The following is a 13,323-nucleotide window of genomic DNA, read 5'->3' as shown; positions in this document are numbered from 1 at the left end:
TAGCACAAGAAATCCCTTAGGTGCTTTTCCAAAGGATAAAGGCATCACAGCAGATTGCTTTTTCAGCATATAAATTGCCCCATCCTTATCGATTTTCTCTTGCTAACTGACGATATGTCATGCAGAAACTTTTCTTTTTTTTGGAGGGGAGTGTCTCAGTATCCTTGGAGACCCTGGCTTATCCCTCCATCTTCTGGAAGTTTTCAACTTTCTGAAGGTCACTAACCTAGCATCTATGTCAAGAGGCTGCCTTGGATCCTGCGATTCTCCCTGCATTCTTCCTTCAAGCTACACAGATTGCAGTAGAGGTGTTATCCCATGCCCCCTAAGGCCTCTGCCTTAATGCTGACTTTCTCTTGGAAGTTTTTACAACTCTCTGGCTGATTTCAGACTTCGTGGGTGCTCTAAGGACAAAGACTTGACCTCAAGGCGCTTGGAGTTAAGACTTGACCTCAAGGAGCTGCCAGGGCCAAAGCATGCATCTCCTCACTACCGCCCTCCCCCCCCCCCAAAAAAAATCCTTGTACCCCTATCTTTTTAGCAGATGGGTTCAATCATGTGGCCTCTAAAACTGGTCCTGAGGATAGAGCTCCAAGTCCCCAGACTTAAGTTGAGCCTCTGGCCGCCCCCCTCCCTCCCAGCGGAGTGCAGAGAGGGAGAAAGAGAGAGAAGGGGAGAGAAAGGGAGAGCAAGGCGAGGGTAGAGGTGGGGCTGGAGGAAAACGTGGGGCTGGAGGGAGCAAGCTTCCGAGGGAAAAAAGAGGGGAGGGCAGACGGGGCTCGGCACGCTCCCTCCCTCGGCCGCTTTCTCTCACATAAGCGCAGGCAGAGGGCGCATCAGTCATGCCCTGCCCCTGCGCCCGCCGCCGCCGCCACCGCTGGGCCCCAGCGCGCGCAGGAGGTTCGAGCGCCCGGGAGCTCGCCGGCCTCGCCGCCGCCGGGCGTCCCGCCGCCCTCCTCCCGCCCCCCGGCTCCTCCGCCGCCGCCACCGCCTCTCCCGCGGCTCCCGCGGCCCGGCTCCTTTCACTTCGGGCGAGGGGAGGGAGGAGGGGGGACGAGGGACCCGCGGCACATCTCGGGGTGACTGGGCTGAAGCAAGCGACCATCCCCCCACGCCACCCCCCCTTCTTTGCAAAAACGCCAAAACAAAACCGCGATCGGCGGCGGCGGCGGAGCCGGCCCCCGGCGCCCTCGCTTCACCTCGCGGGCCGCCACCGAGGGCAGCTCGGATGTCCGGTTTCCTGTGAGCCTCGTACCTGACACCCGGCGCCTCTCCCCGGCGCGGGCTGCCATAGCCGAGGGCAAAAGTTGGGAGCTGCGGAGCCCCCGGGATCCGATCGCTCAGGGGGGGTTCCCCCGAAAGGAAACCGCGGGACTGGGACGAGGACGGGACCTCAGCCTCGCGCCCCAGCCTGCGCCTGCCAGAGGACCGGCCGCCTCCCCGCTCCCGGTCTTTCCACCATGCACTTGCTGGGCTTCTTGGCTCTGGCGTGTTCCCTGCTCGCCGCTGCGCTGATTCCGAGTCCCCGCGAGGCGCCTGCCACCGCCGCCGCCTTCGAGTCGGGACTGGGCTTCTCGGAAGCGGAGCCCGACGGGGGCGAGGTCAAGGTAGGTGCGCGGACCCCACCGGGCTGGGCTGAGGATCCGCAGCGCCCAGCCCAGGACTGTGGGCTTGGCTCTGCTGGGTGTACAGAGAACCTGCCGTGGAGAGTGTGTGCATAATTATTTATTTAACCTTTGGATCCAAAGTTAGAGATTGGTGCACGCTTCCTTGGAGCAGAGTGGCCCTTCTGTTTCAGTGGAAAGCTGTTACTGGAGAGGAAACCAACTTAGAGGAGGGAAGGGCCCAAAGAGGTGTCCGGTCACACACAGCAGATGGAGAATGCTACTTCAGAGTGGTCTCCTAGTGCCAACAGGGGAGCTTGCACCCTGCCCTGGTGGCATGGCTCCAGAGAGAATTTCATTGCTCTAGGGAAATGTTCTTTTTTTTTTTTTTTTTTTTTTTTTTTCCTGACTGGTTCTTTGGACTCCAAAGCTTCTGGGGTTCTGGGGTGTGTGACCAGACAACTTAGGTCTCTGCTCCTCGAGTGTTTATAGCAGGAGCCCCAGGCTCTGGGAACTAGTTTGGAAAAAGTAGAAGCAAATTTAGCAACTGGACTTGAAGGTTTTTAGATTTTACGATTAACTTGAACTTGCTCAAATCTAAGTTGTAACAGAGATTGGAATCTTTTAAATCATAGTCAAGAGAGACTTTTCGCCAACTTTATCAACTGCGTTTCCAGACCCTGGTGATGACACAGTAAAAATTGAAGAGTTAATGTGTTTGTTTTTGTTTATTTATTTTTTATTTTTTAAAGATTACCTGTCCTAAGCATGTTAAGGCACTTTTGAAGACATTTGTTTCTCAAAAGAAGTTATCTTACCTCGTTCTTGTATACTTCTCACTGGAACCTTGTAATGAATATTTATAAATCTTAACTCTTTGAACTCCTGAAAAAGTTTTGTATTTATACACCGTGAAGACCCCTGTCTGGAACCAGCCTGAAGTGGTTTACTGTAGCTTACTGCAAGTGAGAAAAGGCCAGGGGTGTTTCCTTCCAACTTTCAATTGACTACTTGGAGAACACATACTAACTGTGCAGAGATCAAATCACCTTCCCTGGGTTTGGTCTGAGATACTTTAATAAAGGCAAGACTACTTTCTAAAATATCAAACTACCATTGTGTTTACATTTGGGAAAAATAAAACTTATCAGACTTTGTAGCTCATTATGAGAATTGTAACTTCCAGTGTAAACGCATTACAGAAACTCTAGTGATGAGAAAAGCATTGTCCCCAAATGCCACGAGTGTAAAGCTCTGTACCCAGTAACACTTGTGATTTGAACCCTTCAGGTTTGCCAGACCCTGTCACTTTCTGACTCTTCAAACCTATGTAGGTGTGAGGTATGACTTACTCAGGCAACATCTCCACTGCCTGTGATAATTGACGTTGATTTGCAGTAGGAAAGTGTGAAGATTGAGTAAAAGGAGAAGCATTTCCTGATAAGCCAATAGTTGACATAATAGTCACCACTGAGTCAGTCATGCATGACGGTACCAGAGCATGTGTGTGTGTGTGTGTGTGTGTGTGTGTGTGTTCTTCAAGTGCTCAGGTGTGTGTTACAGGAAGGTGAAGAGTTGCAGGCTAAAAAAAATCCCTCATTTTCAATTTTCAAAGCTACTGTCATTGGTATGTCATTAAATTTCTCCTTTTCTCTGAAAATCTATGTGTTTTTGTTGTTTGCAAATCTCTTTTCATATTTAACCATCTCTTAAATTCTGTAGGTTGAACGAGAACTGGTATTTGGTACTGTGATATGTGACTTTTTTTTGTCTGTAGAAGGAAACTTTATTGTGTGTCTTTGAGTTTCATGGGTAGCGTACTTTTGCTATGTTCAAACTGTTCCCTAGAGGGTGAAGAGGCCCTTGGAAGCCTGTTTTACTGATGCCTTCAGTGAAACTGCTGTGTCCTTGCTGTGAAACTCTCACAGTGACCCAAACCATGGTGTAAAGACTCCATGTCTCTCCCTAGTGGCCTTTCAAAGCACCTCAGTTAGCTTCAACACATGGAGAACCCAAGGGAAACCAGTTGTAAGCTTCCTAAAACCCCAAGAAGACATTTCACAAGATAAAAAACAAGATGTCAATTATATACAGCATCAACTCATATAAAATTTTGTTAATTAATAAACACCTATGTCACTTTTTAAAATTCACAAGCATAGAAAAGCTGATAAACTATGAAGCAACCTCACCATCCAGTCCTCCTATGCAAATAATTGGAAGTGAATTCAGTAGGTTCCCCCCCTTTTTTAAATGGTTTTATGATTTAATTAAAAGTCCAAAATATTTCCTAAAGGGTGTTAATGCAAACAGGCCAGTGTCAGGAGGCTAAAGCAGCTGGATACTGTGGGCATAAAAAGAAACATTCCAAACTTGTTATCAAACTAATGGATATTGCTGAGTTCAGAAAATTATTGCTATTGCTAATAATTTGCAGGCTGAGTCTGGTAGACCACACTCTGGTGAGTTGGAACTGAAGAATTTAGTTTTAAGGAAGTCATTAATTATGACAAAAAGAAGTATGACTTACCTCATACAAACTATAGCCATAAAACTTTTTTCCTTTTATTGAAAATATATTCTTTTCTCACATAGTATATCCTAATTCCAGTTCCCTGTCCAATCCTCGTTTTCTGTCTCTCATTTAAAAAAAAATGCTTCTATGGGCTGATAATAATTGAAATATAGTAGATAAAACAAAAATAAACTCATCAGAATTAAAAAAAAAACAGAAGGGAAAGAACCCAAAAAGAAGGCACAAGAAGCAGATAAAATTTTAAAAAAGGGGTGAGGGAGGGAAGACCTGACATGACATTGTGAGACAAGGAACCTCCAAGATGTCACTGAATTCGTTTTCATTAGCCACATGCTTCGGGGCATGCAGTCTGCTCTTGAATGTAGTTTGTTTCTTCCGGGTTAGGGATGGGGCCGTTTGTCCATTTCTCCTTTTAGCTCTAAGACCCTACCTGGTGCAGACCCATACATGCTTCCTTAGTCTCTGTGAGCTCATGTGTGTTTTGATCATGTCCTCCATTCCCTGTGGCTCTTGCAATCTTTCTGCCTCTCCTGAAATATTCCCTGAACCTTGAGGGAGGGAAGTGGTGGAGACTCCCATTTGCAGTCAAGTGTTCCAGGGTTTCTCATTCTCTGAATAATGTGTGGCTCTAGGTCTTTGTATTTCTTCCCAACTGCTGCAAGACGAAGATTCTGCGATAATAGCTGAGCAAGACATTACTTGTGTTTGTCTTTCTGGGCAGGTATCAAACTTTTTAAATACAGTATTTCAATTTTTTATTTGAGAATTGTATTCATGTATACAATGTATTTTGCTCATATCCATCCTCCACTCTGCCCCTTCCAACTCTTTCCAGAGCCTCCCTCCTCCAAATATCATGTCTTCTTAATTTGTTATTGAAAAAAAGGTATGCAAATATGTAGGTCTTTACATAGTTTGGTTTACAATGGACCAGATTTTCTTTATCAACTTTTTAATAATTTGCGTACTTTGGTGTATTTTAGTTTGTTATTTATTCCGTCAATTAAATCAATGATAGTATTCTTCAAAGTACTATATGTGTTCCTGCATTGAAATTCCCTAGACATCTTCATATGTGTACCTGGAATTTCCTAGAAATCTCTGGGCTTTGATTTGGAAGACACATTTGAAATAATATTCCAAGTCATTTCTGTTCTCAATAAAAATATTACACAATGCGTATGAATGTCTTAAAATTATTAGTTTTTATCATGGTCATCGTGTCGTTGTTCAGTTTGTGAAATAATATGTCAGGCAGAAGTCATCCTGAAAGACATGGCTTTTTGTTGTTTTCTTTTTTTTCTGTAAGTAGTTTGCCATTGAGGTGAAAAGACAACATATATTATCTTCATGATAAAATTGAAATTATGAAATTTTTATTTATTATGGAGTCTACCTTCTATTATAAAATCTATTATTATGAAATTAGCATGTGTATGTTCTGAAGTTTGGGAGAGACTCTGTGTGGCTATTTGGTCTGGGATCTTTGATCTCAGAGAGGAGCCTTGGCTGTAATTGGGATGTGCATTTTTAATAGATGAATTCATCAACACCAGAATTGCACTTGCTGTCCAGGATAGCATGGGGACATGAAAAGGCAAATAGAACAGTGTTAAGAGAAGCTTTTTCTTGCTAGCCGCTTTGGTTTATCCCCCGCCAGCCGCCTGGGCTCTGCCGCATTGTAGTCCCCAAATAAACACACAGGAGGCTATATTAATTATGAAGCTGTTGGCCTTGCTTGTTTCTTACTGGCTAGCTCTGACTTAAGTAATTACCCCATAATTGTTAATCTAAGTATTGCTCTTACCGGAGAATAGTTCCGGGCTTCCTACCCCATGGCGGTTACATCTCGAACTCTCCTGTGTTTCTCCTTCCCAGAATCCTCCTGGACTCCTAGCCCCACCTATCTAGATTCCTATTGGCCAGCAGTAATTTATTGACATATAGACAGGACTTCCCCAACATCTCCTCTTTTCTGTTTAAACAAAAAGAAAGGTCTTAACTTTAACATAGTCAAATTGTATATGACAGAACTGTTATCAAGTAAGAACACAGTTACAACATTTTGTCTATTAACATTTAGCAAGATCTAAAGAAAATATCATCCAGCCCATCCTTGTGAGTCCAAAGTCCTATATGTAGCTTATCTTTTATCATAACTAAGGAAAACTATAATTATAGCTATCTGTCTTCAACTCCATCAAAGACGACAGAAGGATAATATATAAACACTAGGATTGACAGAGACATCTTACTGCCTGGACAGTCACCCGAAGTTCCTCTGTAACGTTGGGGCATCCATCTTCAGCCCATAGGCCACAATGTGTCTGGAACACTTCTCAGCAAAGCACGAAATTTCAACCTGTCCATCTGCATTAGCAGTCTGTCAGTCATTTTTCTGTGTCCTGTAGAAAGTCTCGTAGACTCTTTCATGAAGCAGGAACCCTGTAAGACTGAGTTCAGCAGTCACTTTCCTGTGGGTCCTGCATGTCCAGTTTATACAGCAACAGTCAAGCAGTACAGGCAAGAGCAGTTTCTTGCCCAAATGGCTAATCTTGCCATGTTGAAAGCAAACTCCATAACAAGTTTCTTCGATGCCCATCTTCCTCTCATATATAATTGGTGCTGCCAGGAGCAGACATTTCTCATTGTCAAGAAAAACCCTAAACCATTTTAAATGCCATTTTCTGAAGGTCTTTGAAAGGTTTGAAGACTATCTATCTCAAATACATCTCTATATATCTAGAAAACCTAACTTACCTAACTATAAGTTCTATTATAAGTAACTATCTATAGTCTGTATTTAATTATGTATTATGTTTTAAAAGAACAGTATAAGCACAATACTTAATCAAGAGGAGAAATATAAGCATCACAAAATTGACCTTGATTTTGTCTCAATAAATGAAAAACAATACCCATACTATAATTCCCCTTTTTACCATTAAAAAAGAGATCGGCTGTTATCATTAGCCAATTATAAACAACCCCATTTAAATGAAAACAAAGATTTATAAACAAGATGGGAATTAGGACGTTGCTCATTCCAAATTGCTTCATGCTGGAAGGGGGCGCTGTTTATACCATGGGGATCATGACAAAACTCAGAAACCTGTATAAGTCCGTATTTTCCTAACCCTAACCCTAACCCTAACCCTAACCCTAACCCTAACCCTAACTAGATGAATTCATCAACACCAGAATTGCACTGGCTGTCCAGGATAGCATGGGGACATGAAAAGGCAAATTGAACAGTTTGGAGCTGGGGTGTTATATCGACAAGAGTGAGTCCTCCTAAGTACCAGTATGCTTAGATAGCTAGATTTCTGCTGGGTTTATTTTTTCAACACTCAGCCTATGAGGTTTCTTCTTAACGCTGTGAGTAATAGGGGAAGGGTTAGTTATGATCTTAGCAAATAATACGCAGACTATTGAAATCAACCATAAGACTGGATAAACATCATAAAGAGTTTTGCTTCGGGGCGGTCAAATTAAGAAGTAAAAGGAATACATTTGATGGAGAGTCATGTACATCCTCAGCAGGCCAAACACATGATGAAGGAGTTGTCCCAGAGGATTGATTACTGTGCAAGTTGAGGGAGTAGAAGAAATCAGCCGGGCCTTGACGTTTTAGTCATAAAGACAATATTGCTTTTCATTTGTAGAATTAGGCTGTTTCATAGAAGAGGATGGTAGCAATATAATTCCACAGATCACTTAGGATACTAGTAGGAATAAGACATATTTGGAAAAGCAAAATAAACCTTGAAGTAAGCCCTTACATCAGTGGTTCTCAACCTTCCTAATGCTGTGACCCTTTAATAGAGTTCCTCATGTTGTGATGGACCCCAATCATAAAATTATTTCCTTGCTATTTCATAACTATAGTTTTGCTACTGTTTTTCAAGATATCTGCTGTGCAACCCCTGCCTACCGAATTCAGAGGTCATCATTTTGGCGAGGGTTCTTGTCTCATAGTCCGAACACCTCTCCTCTGGGCTCCAAGTGACCTCTGTTGTGCCTGGCTTATGTGGTATCTGGTTCAACATCTGCACAACAGGCAGCCATCTCCTCTCTCAAGGATAGTAGATCAGTATTTATCCCTGGCATACATGAACTTTGAGTGCCCATCCCACAATGAGGGATGCTCTTTTAGCCTGAACTCTTAGGGGTGGCCTAGGCCCTGCCTTGAAAGAAATGACAGACTCTGGATATCCCCCATGGAGGACCTTACCCTTCCTGGAGTGGGAATTGGGTGGGGGGCTGGAGAGATTGGGAGGTTTGGGAGGAGGGAAGGGAGAGGGAGCTAGGATTGATATGTGAAGCAAGCTTGTTTCTAATTTAAATTAAAAAATCTTAAAAAAAAAGAAAAGGAGGAAGTGAAGAGGGTGGGGGGAGGGTAGATGAAGAGAAAAATGGTTGGAATCCCAAGTGAGGATCCTGTGCTTCAGTCAACAGGGGGCCACGATAGCTCCATTTCCTGTATGGAGCTACCTCCATAATGTCCTGCTCAATTTGCTGTCCTGGCTATGGGGCCAAGGTCCTCTCTATTCCAAGCTAGAGATGAGATGATCACACTATGACTAGACAAGAAGGGTACACTGAAACATTACCTGCAAACACCCTCTTTCCTGTCCAGAGTGATGTCTGGCTCTGCGGACTGCAAGGCTGCTCAGCTTATGTTTATTATTGATAAACAATAATCGTTTGGGGAGATGCTAGAGTATGTAGCAAGTAGGAGGTTAATTAAGATGGGAATCTATTACTCGAACTTCCATGAAGTTGTCCTACATGATGAGGTGGGGTTTGGGGTGATGCAGCTGCTTGGGGGCCACCTTCCTTGCTGCAGTGTAATCCCTTACCCATACTCTGGAAGGAAACACAATAAACTCATCGGTCCACAAAGTTGGACTTCAGTGGAATCTTAAAAAATAGTTAGTCTTTTGTTGTTTTGTTTTTCCTCTTTAGAAAAAAAAGTGAACCGTTGTAATATTTATCTTAGAATAATCATTTCACCACAAACCATCTGGGTTTGTGAAGACTCATGATTGTTATTTTTTCAAATGTAAATGAACTCTGTCTGAATGTAAGCCTGCACACCCCATTATAGATGGTTGTGAGCTACCATGTGGTTGCTGGGAATTGAACTCAGGACCTCTGGAAGAGCAGCCAGTGCTCATAACCTCTGAGTCACCTCTCCAGCACCAAGACTCATGCTCTTATCTCCTTTCAGAATCTACTGACTTCTTTAGTGTGCAATAAGGCAGAGGAAAACATATTGCAGCCATTAGAGCCAGCTAGTTACATTTACTTATGAAAGAGCAGGAACCTTCTTCTGGTTTTTGCCACTTGCCACACCTTTGACTAAACTAGATCATAGATGGTCTATGCCTGCCTGCTTTTCTGCCTGTCTGTCTGCTTGCCTGTCTGTCTATCTGGATCAAAGTTTCATGTAGTCTAGGTTGTTCTGGAACTCTGCATTCTGGGATGCTGATGAATCTTCTTTTACTTCTTCCATAATGACACTCCTGGCTTTTCTCACAATGCCTTGTTCATAAATGCCCTGGCTTACTGAAATATTGAAAGAACAACTGCTTAGCCAGGGCCCTTGCAAGAATTTCTGATAGATTTTCTAAATTTGTAATATGATTTTGTTAAAAAAAATAAAAATGCTTTTCATGTATAACAATCCTTCACAAATCAGAGGACCGGAAAGAAGAAATGTTGGTTGACAAGAGACACATGCCTTCTCCAGCCTCTGGGCTTGTGGTTTGTCATCTTTCAAACATGGCATTACTACTGGAGGATATACATTCTTGATATTAGCTGAGGCGACCTTTTGTTACATAGGTGCACGTTCATATTTATGTAAATTGGGAGACAAAGTATTGATTGTTCTAGTTAGAAAAAATTGATGCAGCAAAGAACTTTGAATAACAAGGGATGCTAATGAGTTTGATTTACATTTCTTTTCTAAAGTATTCATGGCAAAAATGTGTCTTAAAAAACTTTTTGTATGATGAATTGTCTCCTTGTATGAACACTGCCATGGTAGTTTCAAAATATGGGCTTTGTGTCATCTACAGGTTTTCAGTAGACTTTGTTTAGGGTATTTATTTTGGCTTATGTCATGATTTCAAAATGAACTTCTTTTCCTTTCACATAAAGCCTTAAGTGGTGAAGGATGGATCTTAGCTTGCTTTTTACTCTGCCTGCAGAACATTTGTACCTTGCTTTGAACTTCCAAGAATGCGGCCTACAAGTCATCAGTGTTTTCAACTTGTTGCAGTCACATGGCAGCCAGCAACACAACTGCTTGTACAGAGATTTAAGCCATGAGGAGGGGTTTGGGCTCTATGATACTACCTGATTCCTTATCCTGGCTATCCACATTCACACACTGCTGATGTCTCAGACTCCCTGAAGGACAGCACAGGTTAGCTTCTTTACAAATGTTACACTATGTCATTGAGGTTTCAAGAGTGTGTAGATAAGTAATGGATAGAGGGATGGACTAACTGTCTCCCTGCTAGTGCCGTCTTCCCTCAATCCACTCCTCCTCCAGTTCCCTTTAGAAAACGGCAGACCTCCCAGGGACATCACTAACCTGACATATCAAGTTACAATATTAGGCAGTTTTCTCCTATTAAGGCTGGACAAGGCAACCCAGTAGGAGGAAAAGGGTCCCAAAATCAGACCAAAGAGACAGAGACAGTCCCTTTTCCCACTGTTAGGAGTCCCACAAGAATGTCAAGCTACACCACTGTAACATATATGCAGTGGATCTAGGTCAGACCATGACCCAGGTTCTTAAGGACCAAAAAAATCTATTAAATACTCTTTAACAGAATATGCTAATTAAAAATATGCTGATATGGTACTTCAATGTGTGAACATCTGAAATCTCAACAATATTATTATGTATGTTGACAAATGTATACAACTAAACTAATACATACTGCCTAAAATATTAAAATGCATTCTCACTGAAGAAACTATGAAGAAAACTTAATGAAAGTTACATTCAAATAGCTAAACTTCCATGAATTTGCTGGGGAAAATGAGTTTTTATTGCTCCTTTGTCATTGTCTTCTTGAATGGCAGCTGGTATGGTACATGATGTACCTTGCTTGTTTTCCACTAAATGAATTATGGAATGGACACTCTTAGAGGGGTCTGGTTTACCTGGGTGCTTTAAATGCATTCAATCTAGCATAGTTGGCTTCATTTGGTAATTCTATTAGGTCATCAGTCAATACTATGAACTGAATGATTCCCATGTATCCAATACTGTGTGTTGCTGGGCATTGAGGAACAGGAGTGGTCAGGAAAAGCACAATTAAAAACAAAAGACATCAATGTCAAATGATCAGACTTGAAAATATATACATACAACATACAGACTGGGCAGGTCATATTTATTTATTTACAAATTTATAGTATATAGACACATACATATGTATGTAACAACAATGAAAGAAAACAAGGCTATAAAAATAAGGGGAATATATAATTCTAAGGCCTAAATATCATCTTGAACCTAGTCATTTTCTTAGGATCCCAGTACCTGTGTTCATTGGAGTATTTTAGGATTTTAAATCAGATATCAATCATACTTCTAAACAGAACACACTAGCCACTCAGCATATAAATGAATACACACATAGTTCTAAACAGAACATAGAAGCTACTCAGCATATAAATGAATACAAAGACAATATATTATACACACGTGTCTACATGCATAGTGGTATCATCCTTTAAAAATTTAATTTTGAATCTTAATTTAAAGATTAGAATTTCATCTAAGCACACAAATAAGCACATTCATGGACATTTCACAGCATTCAGATTTATATTTTGACATAATTTCTCATAGTAACTTTTCATTTATATATATGTTTCCTTCCTTAAACACTGCTTTACTTTTATTTATGTTTACTTTACTTTTTTTGGCCAAATCATGATTAAAAATAACATTGTTTATAAGTATTTTACATGAAGGGAAAATATTCATGAGCTCCATAATATTTTTGGAGTCTAACTTGATAAAATACTAGAGGAGGTCAAAAACAAAATGAAGTAAAACAGAGCAAAAGCATGCCTATGTATGCACCAGGCAGAGTCAAATAGCACATCTTCCTCGTAGGAGTTGTCCAGGCATACCCAAACCTAATTATCTGCTTCCTCAGACAAGTAGTGGGAAATGTGTACAACCTTTTCAGAAATAGCAAGAATAATGACCTTACTTAAAAAGGTGTGTTGATAACGGCCCAATCTGAAGCGTTTCACAAAAAAAAAAAAACAAAAAAAACAAACAAACAACAAAAAAAAAAACGACTCCTCATTTCTCTCTGTACACGTCACTTAGGACAATCCCCATCTCATGCCCTCCTCTGACCAAAAAGACGAGTAGATACATTTGGCAAATTAAAATCACACTGGAATCTTAAATAAAATTCTTGATTTTCTTTTAACTGTGAGTGGCCACACAGCTGCCTTGTGTCCCGTAATTGGATTCCTATAATCTGCAAAATCATTGCGATTACGCTCACTCAAAAAGCTTCTTGGAAGTAGCCAGTTAATATCAAGGACCAGATGTGGGTCTGTTTGAAACCACCATGATTTACTTTACTATAATATCATTGCCTAAATGGAATATTTTTAATTCTTTTTCTTTATTTGTGTCTGCTGTGTGCATTCAGTTACTTTATTCTTTTTAAAGTCTTCTTCCAAGTTTCTGTTTTGAAGATGGAACACTTGCTTAGATTCATGTTTGCTTATGGGTCATGACATTAATGACATACTAGGAAAACAAACTAATCCTTTTGTCTTGGGGCCAAATTTTGGTTGTGAGAGGAGAGTGATTCATTGTTTGTCCTCTTCGAGTCTCCTGACTTTCTTTTATTTTTTGTGTTTATGCATGCCAAATTACAATTTTGAGCCAAAATTATTCATAAGTCATGACAATCACACTGAAAACCAGGGTGTCTGAAACTGCTTTGGATACACACATTAAACCAATAATGAAGTCATAGATTCTAATGTAAGATTTTTTCCCCTCTCAATATCGCTAAAAACGATACCTGATGTGGTGGAGAGTAATTCTAATTTAGGAAAACACAACTTTGTGATGTGTGTCCATGAGTAGACCATCACAATGTTACTGACTCATGGCAGAAC

The 13,323-nt window shown here is 41.3% G+C and overlaps 1 protein-coding gene across 1 annotated transcript in view; it reads left to right on the top strand.

The window, feature by feature from the left end:
• The first annotated feature begins 991 nt into the window (after positions 1-991).
• Positions 992-13,323, top strand: part of Vegfc (vascular endothelial growth factor C) — a 94,560-nt gene continuing 82,228 nt past the window's right edge. Inside the window, exon 1 of the mRNA XM_005066687.4 lies at positions 992-1,607. Within this exon, the coding sequence (XP_005066744.1) occupies positions 1,461-1,607 (147 nt within the window). The 5' untranslated portion in view covers positions 992-1,460. The remainder of the gene's footprint in view (positions 1,608-13,323) is intronic.

Source organism: Mesocricetus auratus, unplaced genomic scaffold, assembly GCF_017639785.1.
Source record: "Mesocricetus auratus isolate SY011 unplaced genomic scaffold, BCM_Maur_2.0 Super-Scaffold_100026, whole genome shotgun sequence".
In the NCBI taxonomy this organism is placed as follows: Eukaryota; Metazoa; Chordata; class Mammalia; order Rodentia; family Cricetidae; genus Mesocricetus; species Mesocricetus auratus.
Note: the sequence above shows the minus strand (reverse complement) of the source record. Positions and strands in the feature narration are given on the sequence as shown.